Source organism: Malaya genurostris, chromosome 3 (genome assembly GCF_030247185.1).
Source record: "Malaya genurostris strain Urasoe2022 chromosome 3, Malgen_1.1, whole genome shotgun sequence".
Lineage (NCBI taxonomy): Eukaryota > Metazoa > Arthropoda > Insecta > Diptera > Culicidae > Malaya > Malaya genurostris.
In genome coordinates, this window is record NC_080572.1 from 116062569 (window position 1) to 116085873 (window position 23305).

Here is a 23305-nt window from a genome sequence, read left to right on the forward strand (position 1 = left end):
AAATTTTCTTCCAAGAAATAATTTACTATATTTTTTTAACAGAACAAGATCCAATCATGATTTCATGATCAAAACGATTGATATCATGAACAATAACACATCTTTAATTAAAATTTTCATGATTTCAATCATATTGCCATTAAATTTCATGAGAAGCCATGGTTCATGATTTCATAAATGAAAAATCATGGTACCGGCAATAGATTTTTACCCGTGTAGGGTCAGATAGATTTTCTGGTCCGAAGAGACGAATGACCTGAAGGTGTTAAAACCTCTTTAATTGTAACAAAAAATAATAGATGATGGCTACCGATTGGAATACTTGTGAGCCAGTTTACAAATTCTTTTTCGTGCCACTACAAGTGATGGTATGGAATTTTCACACTATTCAGCCTGTAGTTCCAGAACCGGAAGTCGGATAAGGATGAAACTCAGGAATATACTAAATGATCATGAGAACTTTCATGTCATCTCCGAGAAAAAACATTTTCCTTTTTAACCCCATAGTTCCGGATCCGGAAATTAAATCAGAACAAAACAAAATTTTTATGGGACCAGAATATCTTATATTTGAATCTAAGTTTGTGAAAAACGGTTCAGCCATCTCCAAGAAATGTTGGTACACTTATTTTCACATTTTTTTTTTACCTTTCACTCCATAATTCTAGAACCGGAAGTCAGATTCAAATAAAATTCTGGAATTTTGTATGAGATCACAAGACCTTTCATTTGAATCTATGTTTGTGAAAATAGGTTCAGCCATCTTCGAGAAAAGTTAGTACAAAAAATCGTTACATACACACACAGACATTTTGCGTCCTCGACAAACTGAGTCGAATGATATATGACACTCGGCTCAAAAGTCGGTTTTCACAGTGATTGCATAACCTTTCTATATGAGAAAGGCAAAACACGCCCCTCAAAATGAAATTGTTATACATATCTGTCTGAAATTTCCGAAACCGGAAGTCGTATCCGGATGAAATTTGGTAGGGTTATATTTGGTTGTAAGTTGTCATTCGAATCTAGGCTTGTGAAAATTGGATGAGCAGTCTCTGGAAAAATAGATTGCCCGTTTCTTTTTGCACATGTTTACCCCGTAACTCCCGAAGGGGAAGTCGGATCCACATGAAATTCAATAGCATCCTATGGAACTATAAGGCCTTTAATTTGAATCCTAGTTGAATAAAATCAGTTGAGCGGTCTCTGAGAAATTCTAGTGCACTTATATTTTTTTTGCACAATTCACCCCGTCACTCACGAACCGGAAATCAGATCCGGGTAAAATTAAAATAGCATCCTATGGTATCAAGAGACCTTTCATTTGAATCTAAGTTTGTGACATTTTGCGTCCTCGACGAACTGAGTCGAATGATATATGACACTCGGCTCAAAAGTCGGTTTTCACAGTGATTGCATAGCCTTTCTATACGAGAAATGCAAAACACATTCAAGCTCACAAAAACTTCAGTTTAATTCCGCGTAAACTTTCTCGCTGCCTTAAAGTAAATGTGAAACTGTTGGGCACTTAAAAGTACTGAACAATTTCATTGATTATTACAGCATCATTCATAAAAGCAGCGTATTAAAATTGATTTTTTTTTCTCTCATGGTCTTGAACTGGAAGTGCACTTTTTGTCACATACACACTCAGACATTTTGCAATTTCGACGAACTGATTCGAATGGTATATACCACTCGACCCTACGGACAACCGTTCAAAAGTCGTTGTTCATAGAGATTGCATAACTTTTTCTGTTATGTGAAGTGAAACCACCATCGATTCATGCAATCACCATCTTACTATGCTTGTAACCAAAGAGCAAACAAACGGGGTTAGACGAATATGTAAACAGAAACACTTACACGCATCGCGTGGGAAAATTATGCTCTTTTAACCATAATACCCTGTTCATGAATGAAGTATATCGCTATATATGGTTGAACCCGCCTGTTTGTTTGGGAAGGGCGCTTCAGGCTCGCCACAAGTATAATATAATATAATATAATATAATATAATATAATATAATATAATATAATATAATATAATATAATATAATATAATATAATATAATATAATATAATAAAATATAATAAAATATAATATAATATAATATAATATAATATAATATAATATAATGTAATATAATATAATATAATATCATTCAGTAAAAAGCATTCAAGCAGAGAGGTTGTGTTTCAATTATACTGGCTCGTGAGTAAACGGCTGCTTCCGAGACAACTCTAAGCTACAGGTAGAAAACCTACCGGTGCTAATTGCAAAGGCAATATTCGGGGCGTTTCCCGACTGGAAAGCTTAACATTGACATTCTTCTTCATTTGACATTTTTAAAAAAATCAAATTATAATAAATATTTTAAAATCTGTTCATAAGACAGATTTTACACGTGAAATACATAATTGTATGAACTCTTTTAGTGTTGTAGCACGTTTAATCTGTCTGGGCATCGAATTGAACAAATTTATTCCTTTGTACCGTAGCGAACTCTGTGATCTGCCTAATAGAAAGTTTGGTGTTCTTACAGCTGATGCATTTCTGGTATTATATCTATGTAAATCACTTCCTCTCTCTACTCGATCACACAAATATCGAGGCAGCATACCATTCATTAATTTAAAAATTAACACCATTGTTAAGTAATGAATTCTTTGTTTGTTCGAAAGCCATTGTAATGCACTCAGCAGAAAAGTAGAGGAAGTGTATCTATTACATTTAAGTATCAATCGCATGACTTTTTGCAGTCGCTGTGATTTGTGTACTATTACCAAAAAACAGAATGTATGGACAGAAGTCAATGTGTGGCGAAATGATTGATTTATACAGAAGAAACTTAATACTCCCAATAGCTAGAACTTTTTTGAAGCAGTTATCAGCTCAATGGCCAGTTCTCTCAGGTTTTGTATCATTTGATAGATAATTTATTATCCGCCGCCAATGATTCAATCACTGTCCTGCAGTGGAATTGTCGAAGCATCATGCCAAAACTTGATTTATTTAAAGTTTTGTTGCATAGTCAAAAATGTGATATATTTGCTTTGTGCGAATCATGGCTTACATCAAACATAGCTTTAAATTTTAATGACTTTAACATTATACTCTCCGTATGCTTTTAGGAATTAAGAAATATTTTTCCTTTTATAGATTAAACATTCCTTCTACTTCTAGTATAGAAGTGTTTGCTTGTCAAGCAAACATTAAAGGAAAAGACATTTGTATAACTTCGGTTTATATTCTCCAAGAGCACAAGCTGGATCATCTTTAATATATAATATTTGCGACAATTTTAGCATGAATGGTATTAAACATGGATAGTAGACCCGGATCCCAAGACCTCCTGAACGTCCAAGTGCATTAGATTTAGCTCTTTGCTCGACTTCAATTCGACTAGATTTCTCTTGAAAAGTACTTCTTGATTTACATGGTAGCGATCATCAACCAATCATCGGCTCAATTAACAGCAACAAATGCATTGATACACGGAACGCCCGAAATTAGCTCTGCGCCTAATTCGTATTACTGTTTTTGAATTAGTTGATTTTAACAACAAAATTTTCAAAATAACTATAAAATTAGTTAAAATTGAGAATTTACTTTCCTGAAAAAACCTCTTATTTTTAGAGAATGTATTTAGTTGGCGAATATCCTGGACACATACCAGCAATATTTCAATCCAACACGAAATTCTCATTGACAACTAATTTTGTTTTTAAAATCAGAAAATTTGTTACTATTTATCTATCACCGTCATTACTGAAGGACAGCACAAACAAAACAAAAATGAAATGGGTTTTATTAACAAGTTTATTAGCTAAAATCTCATGAGAAGTGTCAAAGCAAAACAAACCATTAAAAAGCTAAAAAGGACAGTCTTGTTGAAACTGCTTGCGAATTGTTTAGATGTTTTTCGCATGTGTTACGATATATCGATATATAAATTTCCGAGTTGTAAAAATGACGTAAACTCTTATTGAAAAGTGCATTTATTCAGAATTTGTGCGCATTTGAAACGATTGTGCGTAATAACGTAATAACACGGAACAGTGAAGTAAGTTTCGAATGTTGCACTCTAATTCTTTATGTCAAATGATGTTTTTTGTATCTTCCAACCTTCCGGGCTACGCCGTCCGGTGTACTACTTGTATTCGGTTTTTGTTTTCCGAGTGCTCGAAGTTTTCAGTGAGAGAGTCGATTTCGCGAAATTAAATGAAGAAAACAGCGATTTAGAAGAAAAAATTTCAAAAATAAGTTTATGTTTCGTTTATGTCTCCATCGTATTTATACCATTATCCATCGTCATTCAAAAACTACTGCACTATTTTTTTTTCAAATTTTGCACACACTTTCTACATATAAAAAACCAGACCCCAACGTTTTCCTTTTCGTTGTTTGTTACTATGGGGAGGTTTTACAGCAACAAAATGGCCGATTTTTTCGTGAAAAATCGTACTTTTGAATTTAAACAACCCCCAAAATTTCGAAAAAAATAACAAAAAAATAAACAGAAACGTTGGGGTTTAGAAATACTTCTGCTGCATTGTTTTGTTCATTTCTGATTAGTCTGCGCTGAGATACAGTGGACACCGCAAATTATGATTTTCAAGGGTCATCAAAAATGTCTCTTCACCGACTTATTTCTCAATATTTTCTACGAAAAAATTAAAAAATCTTGTTCGAATGATGCTTTTTAACATACAAAATATTTGCATTTATTGTGTTGAATTATAGTTCTGAAAAAAAATTCGCAAAAATGATGATTTTTTCATCATTTAGACCCTTTTTATGACAGTATATTTTAACCATATGTCACAGGAAATCAACCCTTCAAGATATATTCCTATCCGTGTCAGCCTCCTAAATGTCCCTGACTCAACTTTATTTTTCGACATATCCATGCAGCGCGAAGTGCGTGGAATCCCGAATCACCTACGTTTGATAGAAATCCGAAAAATATTTTCAAGTAAGTTGGCTCAATATCTCTGAGAAAATATTTTACACGGACGGATCGCGAATTAAAGAGGTGACAGGGTTTGGTATGTTCAACAATAATGTTTCGGCCTCATTTAGGCTTCAAGAACCTGCATCTGTTTATATAGCAGTTCATTATAGTTTGAGTGTTATAGTTACATTATCTCAAAGCCATTATTTTTTCTTCACAGATAGTCTGAGTGCAATTGAAGCCATTGGCTCAAATGCTGCTGTCAAAAATGAACCGTTTTTTTTGGCAAAATAAAACAATACCTGAATGATTCATTGAATAATAATTATCTAATCACTATAGTCTGGTCCCGGCTCATTGCTTCATGTCAGGCAGTGAAAGAGCCGATATTTTAGCCAAACGTGATGCTATTGAGGGTGAAATTTATGAGAGACAGAATGCTTTCAACAAATTTTATAGTGCGTCTCGCCAAAGAACACTTGCCAGCTGGCAAGCTTCTTGGGATAAAGATGATCTGGATTGGTGGATGCACTCAATTATTCCTAAAATATCGACAAAGGCATGGTTCAGGGGACTGGATGGGAGTATGGATTTCATTCGTGTGATAACGAAACTGATGTCCAATCACTACACGTTAGATGCACATCTCCTTCGAATTGGACTTTCCGAGACTAATCATTGTGCTTGTGGCGAAGGTTACCGCGATATTGATCATGTCGTTTGGACATGCGTGGAGTATCGTGATGTCAAATATAAACTAATAAATTCCTTGCGTACTCAAGGTAGACTATCCAATGACCTAGTTCGCGACATCCTTGCTTGTTGTGACCTTCCTTACATTAAACTTCTTTTCTAATGGGGATATTATGGTGGCAATTAACAAGTTGAAATCTTTTACATCGGCAGGGCTGAAAAGATGTACAAGATGTGAAAAGATGTAAAAGATGTAAAAGATGTTCTTTTGTACTGGAAAAAATCATTCATGTTTCCTGTCTTAAAAAAGGAGACAAACAAAATGTTACAAATTTCCGAGATATAACTTCACTCTGTGACGTATCTAGGCAGCTTGAGATTATAGTTAGAGATGTCCTATCTCGTGAAACAAAGTTATATATCTCGAAAGATCAACTGACACAATTTTGTTCTCATTGTATTAAACATATGGAAAATTGGATCACAAGTAGACACAATATACACGGAAATCAAAGCTGCGTTTGACCATGTAAATCATACACTCTTACTAGCAAAACTTGAGCGTTTAGGAGAATCATCAAATTTCTCTGTGTGGCTTAAATCATACCTCGTAGGCCGTGTTCTGTCTGTAAAGCTTGGAAATGTTGAGTCATACAACTTTAATATTTTGTCGGGTGTTCCTCAAGGAATCAACCTTGATCCATTACTATTTTCGTTTTTTTTCAGTGACGTTTTTTTCGTCGTACCAACAAAATGCAGACTTATGTATGCGGATGATTTGAAATTATTTCTTGTGGTGCGATCAATAGCAGATTACGAGGAATTTCAACGGTACTTATACAATTTCTGTAATTGGTGCAATCTCAACCTCTTGACTATAACTGCACAGTAAAAAATAATGAAATTTACCGGTGACGTAAATCCGCATATGACTCAAATCATAAGAACGTAATTCGTAAAATTACTGAATTTTACAAGAATGATTTACATATGTGTCGAACATACACTACTTTTACAGCAGACGAGTACATTTATTTGCTTCAACACTTGAAAATATGTCAGAATGCATTAAATATGTTTTAGATCTAATGTAAAAATGAGTCATTTTTGACGCTCGTATATGTCGGTCTTAGAAGACGTAAATTTACACGATATTTTCTAGGTGCGTGTGTCTAAATGCTCTGTGATATCTTTTATACGTAAGGAAAGTTCAATACTTTGGAACTACAGTATCTTTGGTGAAACACTTGAAAGAGTATTAGTCTTCAAAAATCACGGCGTGCATCTTGATTCTCAACTTTCCTTTAGACATCATTACGCTCATATAATAGCTCAAGCAAATAAAAACCTTGGTTTCATTGTAAGGATCGTCAAAGAGTTTAACTATCCGTACTGGTTGCGACATTATATTATTCGCAAGTTCGGTCTGTCCTCGAAACATCAGTACATATTTGGAGCCCATATGTGAACGTCTGGATCAATAGAGTCGAAGCAGTACAAGCACGTTTCCTCCGATTTGCTCTTAGATCTCTGCCCTGGCGTAATACGTTAAAATTTTCTCTCGAATACATGTGAAAAAGTAGAAAAGATTATGGGTTTTTGCGCGCATTTGAAGATTGCTGATTTTCAAATGGGCTTTTCCCATCCATACAATATTTCATGCAGACCAACATAGGTCAGATGGAAAATAAATGCATAATTAAATCAATAATATAATATAATATAATATAATATAATATATTATAATATAATATAATATAATATAATATAATATAATATAATATAATATAATATAATATAATATAATATAATATAATATAATATAATATAATATAATATAATATAATATAATATAATATAATATAATATAATATAATATAATATAATATAATATAATATAATATAATATAATATAATATAATATAATATAATATAATATAATATAATATAATATAATATAACATAATATAATATTATACAATATAATATAATATAATACCTTCTATTTCTGCTACTAACGCATAAGGTTGATGTCAGAGTGAACGCGGAACGCGGAGCGAGGCGTAGTGATTCAATGCGAAGTGCTATTTGCGCATCGCATTCACTCTGACAGGTTTGCTTTGATCAAATGTAACTATAGCTCATACGCGCGTCCAGACGCTGACTGCTACCTAAGGCGATAGCACTCAGTCGATTCCGTTCTATTGTCCAATCGTCATCATAGACACACGAAGAGGCATGAGAAAGAAACTTGTGAGAACTCCGACGACCAGAGATTGCAGAAACATTTCCTTTTAAAAACTACAAGGATCAGCCCCATAGGGTTGTTCGGGCCATTGAGGCAACAAAAATTTCTAATGATCGACATTTGCTCGAGAGTCTGCTTAGATTGATCTTTATTAGGAACCAACACCCAACACACCAATTCAGAATATAGACTATGTTTGTTTAGATTTGTATTTGTTTTGTGGCCGACGAAACTACATCAATATCCCAAATGTATTCAATTATATCTTTGTACATACTTACGATACGAACTTCGATATTTAAGCTTTTCTTCGCCAAGCTTGTGTTCAAGTTTTGTATGCAAGCAATTATTTTCATAGCGTTAAGGTTATCTACCATTCTGCGATTTCGATTGAAGCGATAAACTTTTTCTCATTATCAATCGAGTTCATCTTATATAAATTAGAAATTAATCTTAAGCACTCAAAATGTACCCTGGGGTAGTTTCTCAGGCGAAACGACATAACATGAATCTTCATCCGAGCTTGCATAACACAAGATCAGAGCATACCAATTATAGCTTCTAATCGTTTTATGGCACTTGTCTTGCTGTCTAGAAACAGCCTACCTGTAGCATGCTACGCGTAAGACTGAAATGTTAGCTATAATTTTGCTTCTATTGATAGATTCGCGAACTTCCAACAGTTTCACTTTTGCATCGATTGACCAATCAGAGCGATGCTTTCCCTTAGATATATCGCTTACTCCTTCAAAATCGTCGTCTATGGCAGCGACATTCGGTATGCCGGAGATTTTTAACAGACAAAATAGTACATTGCGCGTTACTACTCAAAATTTCAATAATTCATAATTGAGAATACGTGGCTTGATGCATTCAAATCGAAACTTAGAAATATTTCCAATCAAACGATGAAATAATATTATTAATTGATACAAAATAGACTGAGCTGTAAGTGTTTAAAACCTGACCACATTTCTACATGTATTTTTCCTTGAGTTTCTGATTTGCACCCCTATATAGAAAATAAAGATGTGTTCCACATAAAAAAAAGCCACAACTTCGGAAGAAAGCAAGGGGTGCGCTTTACTTCAACTTCCCGTATATGGAACACATTTCTTCAATTAAATTCGTGTACAATTTGTCAAATCTCACATCGTTCTCAATATATTTTTTACCAAAACATTGATTAACGCAACGATGAATTGATGAATCATCATATTGACGCTCTTTCCCTATAAAGTCAGCAGAGCATTCGAAGTTCACACACAGTAGGAATCTTTACCAACCGGAATATTTTTCAAAGAGTTCCCCCTTCCTGCACTATCCCGCACATTATCTCAATCAACAATGAAAACGCACGATTTATCATCCGAACTTATCCACCTTTTACCTGTAGTGTTCGTTGTGAAAAATATTTCATTAATTACGAACTGTTTCATTATTTCGGACGATGGATGTCGAAACATAATAATGTGTTTTTCATTTGCTGTCACATAATATGACTTGCATAGATCAACATGCACATGTTCGATGCAATTTACTCAACGAATCGGGACAATAAAAGCATACCAAAGCCACCAAGCCGGGGCCGTTTCACTTGTTCCATCGTGCTATATGAATCGTTTGCAATAACGATATTCCCTCTTCTCCGAATATAATTTCACTAACATCGGTGTTCTGAGCGATTTCGCATATACTCACTTCATTAACGAACAGTTATGTACATTTCACACGTTAGTATGCAAAGATGTTGCACTCATCAATACTACGGCATAAGGTTCCTAGTATGATGGATTGTTTCAATATTTCAATTTAGTATCATATTTGTGCATTTTTTAATGTGATATGATTTATCTGTACTATCATCGACATATTACATATCATGACCACTTATAAGAATATTGCGGACATACTTTTGATCATAGTGGAACGATAATAGGAAAACAATAAAAAGAAAAAATATATCTCTAGAACAAGCACATTAACGTGGAGCAATCTTCAAGAATGAACAAAAATTGCTTAATACCGGAATGATATTATTAATATCAACGTAGAGAGATCGTGTTTTCGAAAAAGTCGTTGGCGAGATTTCGAGTAAGTCGTTCTTGAAATTTATGAGATTCTACTGAGTCTGAAAAATATCCGGTATGTTATCACAAAATGAAAAATCTACTAACTATTTGTCACAGACATAAAAAAAACCAGCACTGGTCTCATAGCAGTCAAAAATATGTTGTTCCAGTCAGCGCCGCTTTTACGTATTAACGGGCCCGGGGGCAAGATTTATATGTGTGCCCCTAACTAACTGAATGAACTTTTTGCTCGATTGGTCCCGTCAAGGGCCACTAAAACCTTGGGCCTGAGGGCTCGTATCCCCACTGCCCCTCTGTAAAAGCGACCCTGGTTCCAGTAGAACCTGTGTGTTTACGTCTTTGTGTTACGTGAGGTTTAACTTGCAGTTCCCTTTTAACTACTACGTAATGACTCATCGAAGACAAAACATAAAAATAATATTATGAAAGTCATAAAAAAACATAAAATTCAGAAAATTCTGCACCAAACAAACCATTAAAAACATGCTGTACATAGTAATATTTTACGCAATATTTACTTTGAATTGAAGAATTCGATCGAAACATTTTCATGTTTCCAAAAATGAAACAAGATATTTCGCGTACACCTAGATTTCACGCTCATTCCAACCTTCCACAAATACAATCTATGGTATGACGAGCCACTTCCGCATATTACATTTTCACATCACATACAATATGTCGGAACATTGCATATGCCTGTACATTTCAAATATTTAAATATTCAAAAGATACACATAAACTTCAATCACTTTCTACGTTTGCATGGTTGTTCTGTGATGAGCACTGGATTGTCCATCGGCGTGAAAACTGGTATGTTTCTATCATCAGTTACGAAACCGACTAGAATATGATTCATTTTTCGCTCAGAAGGGTTGTTACTTGTTTTATAGAGAACCATTAATCTAAATGTTGTGTACAAATCAAAAATTTATCGCTCAGATTTTTTGTTCCGGAAACGACTCATGTTGAAACGAAACCATTGAAATGATCCGAAGCTAATTCCAATTCTTATTTCAACACCTATAATTATTATCTGGTAAATTGGTTCGGTTTTCCTTTCGCTGTAACGATACGAAACCTTGAGCATTTGTTACACAGAATAGGTTTATCATTTTAAATTAGTGGTTTCCAAATTTTTCTGGTCGAATGCCCATTTTGAATGGAATATTTGTTCTAATGTCCACCAAGTAGAAAAAAATTATTAAATTTCACCGGCAATCGAATAATCATTTTACAGTTAACGCGAGATTAAAATATAAAACATATAGAGATGGCACAAAAAATAATTTTCTTCCTAATCCTAACGCGGTGGAAATTAAATGTTAATTCAAGATCCTGTCGATCAAACATTGGGTAAGCAAAATTGAAGTCAAAATTGTCTTTTCGTTGGGTAATAGAGAAAAGTTCTGCCTTAGGTATGTTTTCTTGTGACAACATTGTGAATTTTTTATCAGGTTCTCGCCCAAAAGTAATTTTTCGATTCATTTATGGTTTCGGTTTTACTTCTGTAAGAAACAAAAACGAAAACATTTGAAATCCAACGATTATTTACGACTCATAAGGTTCCACGGAGAAAATAAAGACAAAAATTAAGTTTTGAGGATAAAAATGTGAATGATTGTGTGTATTACTTATGTTAGAATTTGGTTCTATGATTGTTAGGAAAACTCGCAAGTCCTCTCACTCAAAAATAATCAATATCTATATCTGTATTCTGGTCCTAAACACTGGATCTGGTTATCGAACAAGGTTTTTGGATTAGAATACTGAATCTGAACAGAATTCAATACTTGAATTCGGAACATGGATCTGGATTCTAGACCGAAATTGTGAGCCTGAAATCCTGACAGAGACCTTAACCTAGATTCTAAATCTAAACCTGAATTCGAAACATAGGCTTGGGCATGGATTCTGGACCAGAATTCTGATTTTCGAACTTTTGTCAGGACGTGAATTCTGTGTCTGGGTTCTTAACCAGTATTTTGTCCTTGGTCTGTAAATTTGGACTGGATTCTGAACCTGAGTTCTCTAGAATTCCTAAATGATAAACATGAACCTGACTTATTAACAATAAATTCTAAACCTAGAACAGGATTCTGAGGCCCAGGGCCCGACGAGTTTTCTGGATCTTAATACTTAAACTGGACATGGATTTTGAGCTAGAATTCTAACAGAAAAATTCTGAAGCTGAAGCAGAAATCTGAACTTGGAGCATGGATTTGGATTCTAGACCTGACTTGAGCTACTAACGTAGATTTTGAGTCTATATCTGGACCAAGATTCTGGACCTGCATTCTGGATTCTAAACAAGATTTTTACTCCAATAATTTGACATGCACCAGAATCGTAAACTTAGAACTTGACCCTGATTTTGAATTCTGAGTCTGATCCTGAATTCAGGAACAGAATTCTGGACTTGGATTCTAGGTCCAAATTTTGTAGCATGGTTATGGACTTTAGTTCTGAATCTGAGTTCTGTACCTGCATTCTGGTTAAAGAATCTGACCTTGGATCTAAATTCTGACCCCGAACCAGTATTCTCTGCTTAGATTCAGAACCTGGACCTGAATGGAGTAACTTGATCTAACCTCTGAATGTGAATTTGAGATCTGAGTGCAGAATCTGAATTCTGAGCCTAAATTCGGGACTTCGATTATGGACCAGAATTCTTAGTCTGGACCTGGAGTCTGGAACGAGATGCTGGACCTCAACTCTTGACCTATGGATTCTGGAAAATAATTCTCAACCTGGACTTGGACTTTGGTTCTGTGCCAAAATTCTGATCCCGAATATGGATTCAGGACCGGAACTCCTGACAGAGTTTTGGAACCTGAAAATAGATCCTGAACCTTGACTCTGCACCAGAATTCTGTACCTAGTTTCAGAACATGGACCTGGATTCCTGAGCAGAAAACGGAGTCTGAATTCTGGGCCTGAATTTTGTACCTGGATTAGCAAAGCCCACTATTTGCGACTCATTGCCCACCAGTTGTCAATTTTGAGATTATTACCCACTAAAAATGAGCTAGAGCCCACCAGTCGGCTGTACGAACCACTTTGGGAATCACTGTTTGAAATTGTATGTAAATATAATGAATTCAGAATCATACAACTCCGTTTTTTTCTAAGACATTCGCATCTTGGCTATTGTTATTGTGTTTTGTCAGCGAAAATATCACTGTGGAACATTTTATTCCCTCTACTGTTTTTATCAATTTATTTGTAGACAGTTTATTGGCCGTTTCCATCCAAAGCCTAAATGTGCAATTTACTACTAAGCTTAAAAGTATTTTAGTAACGGAATTACCATGTGATCAGCAAAGGATGGGATGATGATTCTTCTTGTTTACAACACTTTGACAAATTCGAGGCAACTGTTCTTTGGCGGCTTAAGGCAATAATAATCAAAACTCGAAGGCGAATTTAATGTGGAAAAGTAGTCAAAAATAGATGGTATAAAGAAGTAATTGGCAAAATATTGTATACTAAGAAGAGCGTATTCCACACGATTATCGCAATATAGAATCGAGAAAGGATAGCAATTTTGTGACTAAGCAATAATTCAATAGTAGATACAACACTCAACACACGAAAAAGTCGCACATCCTCAAATCACCCGAAAAATCCAAATGTATATCATGTGTACCAGCTAAAGAACTAAAGAACTGATCTTCCATTGAAGCGATCCAGTCGTGGAATCATTTTTCCACATCTTCATAAGGCATCCATGAAAACAAATGATAGGGACGGAAGGGACCAAGTCTGGGGTGTATGGCGTGTGGGGCAAAAGTTCCCATTTGAGTTCAGAATTGATGTTTTTGACCGCTTTCGCTGTGTAATGCGGGATCGTTCTCATTCTGGAAAATGACTCTCTCATGTCTTGTGGAACATTTTTGTCGTTTTACGAACAATGCATGAATCAATTTAATTTATAGTTTCTCTTGGTTCGAGACGCTTATAGTACGATTCCATCAAATATGCAGCAACGTTTTCTTTACGAAACGAGTAAGTTTTGCATTTAATGTCAAGGGTTGGCCAGGGTCGACCCCTTTTTTCTCGCGCTTGAGATTCTCAAAATTAATCCATTTCTCATCTTGTATCATGATCCGCTTCAGAAAACTCTTTGTTTCATGTCGAAAAAGCAAAATTTTGCTCATTCGTTTTCGTTTTTTCTGTAGTCTATCCTTCAGCTCATGAGCAACCCGTTTTCACACTTTCGGAATATTTCTTATGACATGTAATCAGAAATGGCTTTGCAATGAACATACAACATCTCCCCCATTTGTTTTTGGATTTGTGTATAATCTTCGTCCAATAATCCCAAATAATTATTTGGGTTGACCTGTGCGTTTTTTCCATAATAAGTTTCAAATTTTTAATAGTTTAAACCAACGTTCCTAAGTCGCGACCGATAAAGCAGTATTTTTTTTTAATTAAGTAATGAACCAACACTTCCCGTACTATACTATAAATTATGCAATAATTTCAACATTTTCACTTCACTAAATGTATATATGAAACTACAATAAAAATAAGATACCATATTTTCTACTGTGAGTTAATCGCTGTTTGCAGATCTCTTGAAAAAATCCCGAAATATAAACTGTCCAACCTGGTTCACAAACGTTTATATATAGTCCCAATATATACAATCATTCTCAATACAAGAACACATTTTAATCATACTTTTTTTATTTCCAGATTATCTTTTGAGTGCAATAAAATAAGAAAATGAGTCGTTGAACTGAATACGTCTGGCTAGCTTGATTCCCCGGTTATACGAAAAATCTTCAATAGCATATCAGTACAAATCCCAACAATATGGCTATCAACTTCTCAGCATCATTCGCGGCTTGCCTAGCAGCGGGCCTGAAAGTTCCAAGACAGATTATGTACTGCATTTCTCAAGACACACCCTACGTTCTCTACAAAGATTCTCAGGAAGTAGCAGAGCGAACAGCTGCTCTCAGCGGTCAATGGGGCGGTGAAATCTATCCGACCTTGCAGCAAAACTCGCAAAACCATATTCCACCTCAAACTAATGGTGCGCATCAAATTTCCGTTCCCAGTGGTGCACCACAGCAACAAGCTCAGCAACCTCAACAGCCAACCCCAAATAGTCCTTCTAACGGCCACCATGAAGGCAGATCGCGACAACCGGGCGAACAAGCCAATGGCCAACTAAACAGTCCAGCAACAAGCCCATACCCTCAGAATAACACCGCAGAAATGGATGAGCGAATAATAAAGGTGAGCACTGAATCATCCACGTCTCTTTGCGTATACTAATTCCTTTTTCATTAGGTCCAAAATATGCAGCAAAATGTCCATCAGCAACAAAATGGTCAAATAGGTCAAGTACAGACGAGTGGACAAATCGACTCACCATCTCAAAACATCGAACATGCAAACCAACAGCCTAATCAGAACAGTCAAAATCAACAAAACCAAACATCCCAATCTCAGCAACAAAACAATGCATCGGGATCTAACCAACAGCAGTGCTATCCTGATTCTGCACAATCCGAAATAAATTATTACACACAACGTCATCATGGGCCCCAGGGATCTATGTTACCACCACCTGCATTCACCCCTCTGCATCATTATTTGAACAAATCCGGTGTTTTGTCTGGAATGCCTGCTGGTCTGGAACAAGGAAATCCCATAGAGCAATACGCCATGCCAGATCTTATCCACAGTAACCAAATTCACCACACATCATCCAATGGAACGCACAAAACCAAAGGATCTGATCTCCGGCTCTTCAAATGCCTAACCTGTGGAAAGGACTTCAAGCAAAAAAGCACTCTTCTTCAACACGAGCGCATACATACGGATTCTAGACCCTACGGGTGCCCAGCTGTTGAGTGCGGCAAGCGGTTCCGTCAACAATCGCATCTAACACAGCACCTCAGAATACATGCAAACGAAAAACCGTTCGTATGCCCGTTCTGTCAGCGGGCATTCCGACAGCGAGCCATACTGAACCAGCACATCCGAATTCACTCAGGTGATAAGCCGTTCGGTTGTCCGTATCCAGAATGTGGAAAAAAATTCCGTCAAAAGGCCATTTTGAATCAACACGTGCGCACCCACCAAGGCGAGCGATCGATTATTGATTATCTATACTCCTAGGTTTACTATTACTCCCGATTCCGTTATTAAGTATATTTGGTAATCCAATACAGTTCGCGATTTTCCAAATTTTCCAAACGCTTCTGTACGGTTTATCCTATTATTGTTATTATTTTTTTTATTCGCGAAGTGTACGAATATACAAACAATACGAATACCACAAACTGAACAAAAACAACAACCTATACGAAAAACACGAACTATACAAACCGTACAGGTAAAGCTTGTCCACGCTAAATTTCAGACACTAAAATAATAGCAGCGAAAACAATTTACACATAATTCAACAAAACCGGTTGTTTATCTCAAAATAATAGTTATATGTTATGAACAGTTGATTAAGATGTATAAAATTCTTTCTGTAAAATTTTAGAACTTTCTGTGGTATACCCGCTATTAGGTTCCGTATGGTATCAGATACGCTAGCGGTGACGATTCTCCATCATCTCTAGAAATCATCGGTACCATTTAGTTTCTTCTTAGTTTCAAAAAAATTCCGCTTAACTAGAGCCCAGTACTTGCCTATTATTGTGAACCTTGTGCCATTTCCGGACGGATTTCGCATTGTGACAAGAGACCAAATCAGGCTAAAACAGAACTAGAGAGTCACGGGTTCTGATAGATGGACAAGAAACTTTTAGATTTACGATCACAACTACATATGTCAAATCAAATAGTCCATCGGGAATTTTGACACCTTCTTTATTCAAAAATGCTCGGCAACGTTTTTGCAAATATTTCAAAACTGACCCAGAAAAAAAGTGTTCGAAGTTTAACGTGGACAGGCTTCATCACAGTTTAGTACAGCCATAAAATCAAAAAAAAAGTATTTGAAAAATTAACAATCCTAAAGCGCCATTTAATTGCTTTAAATATTGTTCACTAACATCATTTGGTTGTTGCTTATTATAAACGTCGACGTAAGTTAACACGGGTGCAAAAAATAACTCAATTCCATTTATGTTACCGTCAATTTGAAAAGAAAGGTTTTGTTTAAATTGGCCCAAATTACTCGCAACAAAATTCCAAATTCTTGCATATAATCATGAAATTCTACAAAATGCAACATACGTAATCGTACCTACGAATATTTTACAGACGTTTCGCCTCATCTAATATTTAAAAATGGCCCCCACGCCACACTATGGCCTCAAGATGTACCGTACCCGCCGGAACAAGAGGGCCAACCGAAGGATGAACAAGCTTTCGGTGATGAAGCCTCCCAAGGAACTCCAGAGTCTCGAGGGTGTTTTTCACCAGAAGGTAATCTTCAGTACCCATCGTACTTCAAGGATACGAAAAGTGTGAATCACTCTATCTTCGGAAACAATCTTCCATATTTGAACAAAGCTCCGGGAGGTAAATCCATGCTGCAGGATGTGATTCAGCACGGTCGATCTGCCGGAATGCCATTGTACGTGCGATGTCCTATCTGTCAGAAGGAATTTAAACAGAAAAGCACACTGCTTCAGCATGGTTGTATTCATATTGAATCACGACCGTATCCGTGTCCGGAATGTGGGAAACGTTTCCGACAGCAGTCGCATCTTACTCAGCATCTCAGAATTCATACCAACGAGAAACCATTTGGGTGTCCATACTGTCCACGCTTCTTCAGACAACGAACGATACTGAATCAGGCAAGGAAATACAGAAAAACATTGAATTCGTAACACTAATTATTAATCATACTATTGCAGCATATACGTATACACACAGGCGAAAAACCATACAAATGCGCTCAATGTGGTAAAGATTTTCGACAAAAGGCAATACTCGACCAGCACACTAGAACCCACCAGGTAGTTGTAAAATTATGATTTATATTATTCTCTAGTACTAGTTGACAACATCAATCGAATGGATTAAGATACCCATCTAACTAATTTATAAATTCATTACTATTGAGCACATTAGCTCATTTTCAATTTTGTATTGGCTTTTTGTATCGAGACTCAATGCCTTGTCTTAATTTTCGGCCTATTGTGACAAATTGGTATGAAATTCGTCATTTCGTTAGGTGGATTCTAAAAATTCTTACGCTGTCTTCGGAAGAGACTGTTTTCAGTATTTTCTGAAGGATTTAATGAAATCTGCTGCCTTGACATGTTTCCGCAAATATGCCTAAGTTTCAATTGGTCTCATTTAGGGACAGTAAGGAGGGTTCATCTTTTTGGGGACGAATTCGACTACGTTGATTTTGTACCAGGCTACCTTGCCCTTCACTAGACCCTGTCAGCTTGGAGGGAAAACAATCTTCAGTTCAGCAACGCCATCGCACGGCATCACATTAAACATTTCATGTCAATTTTATGGGTGCGCTGTGCTACTATTTTGGCGCGCACGAATTAGACATTTTTCTCTCCTACTTTTATGTACGAGATTCGATGCAAACTCGTCTGAGGACACCATGCTCGCAAAAAAGGATGTTGCCAATGATTTGTTCGGGAAATGTGAGAGCTGAATATCTTGGTAATATGATGTCTTCGCCTTCACGTAACGCACTGATGCCAATCCCAACAAAATAGTACCGGATTATGATGTTTTCGGGTCATGGGCAGTAGGCCCGATCGAAAAAAAAACCCATCCGCTGTCATGGTATCTGTTGTCATAAATAAAATCGACAGCATTCCACACTCACATTACCCTTTTACCGATTTTTTCAGCACCTTTTTTACACCTTAGCAGCATCTTAAATACTTTGTCCATAACGAAACGTGTCATCCGAAAGCGTCTAGTAATAAAATTCTACGTAAGATTTATCATCCATGATTACGCATGCTAATTTTCCAGTGGATTTTCGTATAATTTACGGACCCTTGACTAGATAGATATGGCTTGTTTTTCCCTTCTTTTTTTCTGTTTCTCTTTCTTGAAAGTCCTCAAGTGATTTCGTGTCTTTTCTCGATCGACGGTACTCTTCGAGGTTCTCAGCTTTGTGGCCACATCTCATACGGACTCAATCAGCAGGTCATAATAGGATTATATCAAAACGTTATCTGCTTTTTATACAAAGTTCTGTTATTTTAACTACTAACGAGACCCAATTTATAGTAGATTTTTTACCAAAGTTGGTATCTGTTATAACCTTGTTAATTGATTACTGATCGGAAAAGCGGTCTTTCTAAGGATGAAAGCAGGCGAAATTTTTTCGTCCAGGTTTTGAATCACATGACTATTTCTATGTCCAGATTTTTGTTTACTACATACTTCCGAATAGTGTTACGATCTGCTTCGATGTTCACAACTATCATTCACGGAGAAATGCATCGCATTTTAGTGAATGCACCGGCACTTCAGATTGTTCTGGTACTTCATCTTCGTCCTTCTGGTTGGCGTCAACTCTCTTGAGATGACGCCGATTGAACTTTGGTTATATTGCCAGTTAATTCTCGTTTATAGTTCAATGTACCTTCTCTTCACTTGACTACCAGCGAAAACCTCGCTGTGTTGCAACATAAAGCCACCAAAGTACGGATAAAAAAGGTTTCTTTCTCGCAAAATACTCGTATTTTCACCCCACTAACACGAGACGACGGGCTTACTCGTTAATAGTTTCACCGAAAGTCAATTTAAGGTGCAAGACACTTTGCAAGCGTATGAGTAATGTCAACAACGTGTGCGTAAAAACGAATTCCTGCGCTCCTTTTTTCTGATTTTAATCACTAAACCTTCATTATGGTTGAAAAATAAACCAATTAGTTCATTCTGCTTAAAATTGCAATTCAAGAAAAGCGAAAATCTTAGTCTAAAACACTTCCGTTTTCCTGAAAAATGTCTCAAGAAAAATTATTTCAGTTTCAGCTTACTTCCACTAATACATTTGATTAGCAACAAACACATTCCTATGTGGATTTTCTCTTGCAGAAATTATTGCGATATAAAGATTTATAAAGATAAAGATGGTACCATCTAAAAGTAAACCCGCAAAATAGGAACTTTTAATTTAACACGCGAAAGAATAAACAGAACATATTAGTAACAGAAAATATTTAGTTTTGTTTATTTTGCGTATCGTCATTGATTCATGAGTGCAGATCAGTTCAAAATGAACTGCTTAGTGCTAAACTCGGCAGTTCAATTAGAACCGCTGAGCAAACGTAAACTTTCTGCTACTTACAGAACACTTTTTGTTTTGCAACGGAGTGCAATGTCTTTTCTGACGTGCCGAACGAAAACATGTTTTCGACTATTTCTGGCCGATGCAAGTACGGTCATTTAGGGGTTAGCCAAATTTTTTGCTAGTACATAACCGTTTTTATTATTTTATTTTAATTATTTTGATCTGCACTGATGAGCCCAAGCCGAAACGAAAAAATAATAAAAACGGTTATGTGCCCTAGCACAAAATTTGGCTAACCCCTTAATGAAAAAATAAAAAAGATTGTTTGAAACTCGTTCAAGCCACTTTGATAAACTGGTTGCACTGCATATATGAATAGATCTATGATATGTGTGCATGTGCAGCTCAGCCATAGCCAAAGCAGAGAAAAAGTCAACGCCGGAGAGCTCGGATCGGTCGGATCGGCCTAATGCGGATAGCCTTTAACTGGTCAAAAGCGGGAAACCTACTTGCAGCAAATCTAAGGGACCCTGTCAGAGTACAAGCAAAAAATCTGCTTAGCTCTTTCTCTGACAGGGTCCCTTTGATTTGCTGTGAGTACATTACTCGATTTGATCAGCACCAAGTTCGGCTCAACTTCTCGCACCCACTCTGTTTGCAGCCTCATGTACGATTCAGACGGTCCGCCTTCTTCCGTCACCTTCACCGGATGGTCAGCTTCCGTCATTACGTTCACACGCTCCGTCCGTCAAGACGTTCCGTGATGGTGACGTTACGTGTGAATGTCTCCATAAGAATGCATGTAATTAATGTTGACGGTGACGTACATAAGACCTAAAAAAACACGAGACAGCTGGCTTCTTACTCTTATTTTGTTTGCTTTCCATGGGCCCTGCTGAATTATTAACGCGAGCTGCCTTGTCTTGTCTTAACCTAAGACGTACAGATTGACATGTAAACTATAATACACACTAATCATCAACTGTTGAAGCCTTAGTTGGTGATTCAATGCATATGGCGCTGGTCATGTGTTCTAGTCCCGACCTGGAAGGATTCATAATATCAATAGGGTCGTAATATACCAGTCATGCAACTTTTTTTTTTCGATTATAGAGGTTTTAACCTTGAGGTCATTCATCTCTTCGAGCCAGAAAAAGCTTCTGACCCTATGTGCGGGGTTGGGAATCAAACCCAGGTGGGCTGCGTGAAAGGCATCGATTTACCCATCACACTATACCTGTCCCCTAGTCATGCAACTGTACGCCATGAATCGGCTGCGAAGTCTGTTGAAACAGAAAGGTCGAATTCCACAAAATGAATGAAATGCCAAGACTATGTTTATCAGCGGTTTTCAGCCGCACCATGATCACAGATGCACCAAAATTTTATCTCCAGCATACCTATCCTTGGCGGATAACGATGTTACTTATCATTTTTTCAATGTCGCAGGCAAAGAATGATGCTATCTTTGGTACAATTACAGATACCCGCGGTTAAAAACAAGTAGCGCGGTTTTCAAAACTTCATGGATTTTTGCATACTTATCAAATACAACATCTGCTATACACTGAAGTCTTTTTTTATGCGAATTTACGTACCGCGTAACTCTGAAAATTCGCATATAAAAACCGCATAACTCTGAAACTTCGCATCAAAAAACCGCATAACTCTGAAACTTCACATTAAAAAAAACCGCAGAAGGAAAACCGCATAAAACTGAAAATTCGCATAAAAAAGTCGCGTAAAAAAAACCGCATAAAAAAGACCTCAGTGTATATGTTTTATGTTGTTCAAATAATTTTCACAGGTTTCATTTAACGATATTCTTGTGTAGTTGTGTAAATATGTTTATTTCTATTTTCAAATCATACTGAGAACTAATCACATCTCTTCAATATATATTTTAACAATTGGTTCATTCGCGTCTATGCCAAAAACTCCAACTTTTGCTGAGCACCTTTTAAAATGAAATTGTTGCGTTCTTCCATAAATTGCGCCGAAAATTGATTCAATTCCAAACCCAAACATTTCGAAAAGACCTAACTATACCTTTTCCATCTCTTGATCTATACTGCAACAAACTTCAGTTTTCCTCTACAACATAAAAAAAAATAAAAAATCTAATATTCCTTATTTATAAAAAAAAGATTTTCAAATATTATTCCCGAAGTAGAATATAATTACAATACGATTGTTGTTCTTCATACATTCCATTGAATCAAACTAACCGTTCATAAGATAAATGTTTTTTTTGTTTTTTTTTTCAAAGATATATTTATTAAGGTACAATGCGGTTAGCTTTATGATGGACATTTCCTTATAATTATTTGAAATGGATGGAGGGAAACATTCATTGCTACATAATGGTAGTGGCCACATGCTTGTTCATGTGGGTCCGCAGGAAACACCCCCGGGTCTCGAAGATCCGGCGGGTGACCCGCGTGGTACTCATCAACGGGAGTAGTCGCGCACCATCGCGTTGAAAACTTATGGGAATCATCCAGGTGACGTGGAAACGTATCAAAGGTTGCCGCATCCTTCTGTGGGTCCGCTGAAAACACCCCCAATTCTAGAAATAAAGTGTAAATTTAGTTTAGATTACAGTTTCAAAGGGTTCCGCGAAATGAGTTTGGGAACCACTGCTCTACGGCATTAACGAACCACACTGAGCGCGAATCACTTCGATACTGATTCGCGTTGAAGGGTTTTTACTTTGAAACGAACACACACATTAGTGCGAAATTCCGGTGATACCTATATATAAGAAATTGTCATCTCTGTCAGAAATAATATACGAAATTAGACATTCGGCTCGTTATTGATTTACATTTCGACCACCAATTATCACAACCGTAGGATGTCTAAAATCTGTTTAAAATCGATTGTGCTATAGATGTTTAATACAGTTTTATTTTCCGTATTCGCACCCCCATGTTGACGTAGTCCTACGTCAAAACAAAGACGTATTCCTACGTCAAAAAATGGTCGGTTCCTGAGGATCCGCTCATGAGTAGAATGTTCCACTTTCACGCAATAATTTCACTCTCCGTAGGGTTAGAATTTTTCCCTGTTTCGAGAGATGAATGACCACAAGATCAGAATTTCTAAT

The 23305-nt window shown here is 36.4% G+C and overlaps 1 protein-coding gene across 7 annotated transcripts in view; it reads left to right on the forward strand.

Moving 5' to 3' along the window:
- Positions 1 to 23305, forward strand: part of LOC131439245 (zinc finger protein 502-like) — a 69660-nt gene that overhangs the window by 37886 nt on the left and 8469 nt on the right. For 3 of the 7 annotated variants that reach the window (XM_058610015.1, XM_058610014.1, XM_058610016.1), the window contains 4 exons: positions 14697 to 15245; positions 15300 to 16098; positions 17232 to 17773; positions 17834 to 17938. In XM_058610015.1, coding sequence (XP_058465998.1) covers positions 14817 to 15245; positions 15300 to 16098; positions 17232 to 17773; positions 17834 to 17938 — 1875 coding nt within the window. In that variant the 5' untranslated portion in view covers positions 14697 to 14816. The remainder of the gene's footprint in view (positions 1 to 14696; positions 15246 to 15299; positions 16099 to 17231; positions 17774 to 17833; positions 17939 to 23305) is intronic. The other 4 variants (XM_058610018.1, XM_058610017.1, XM_058610019.1 and 1 more) reach the window with 4 other exon arrangements.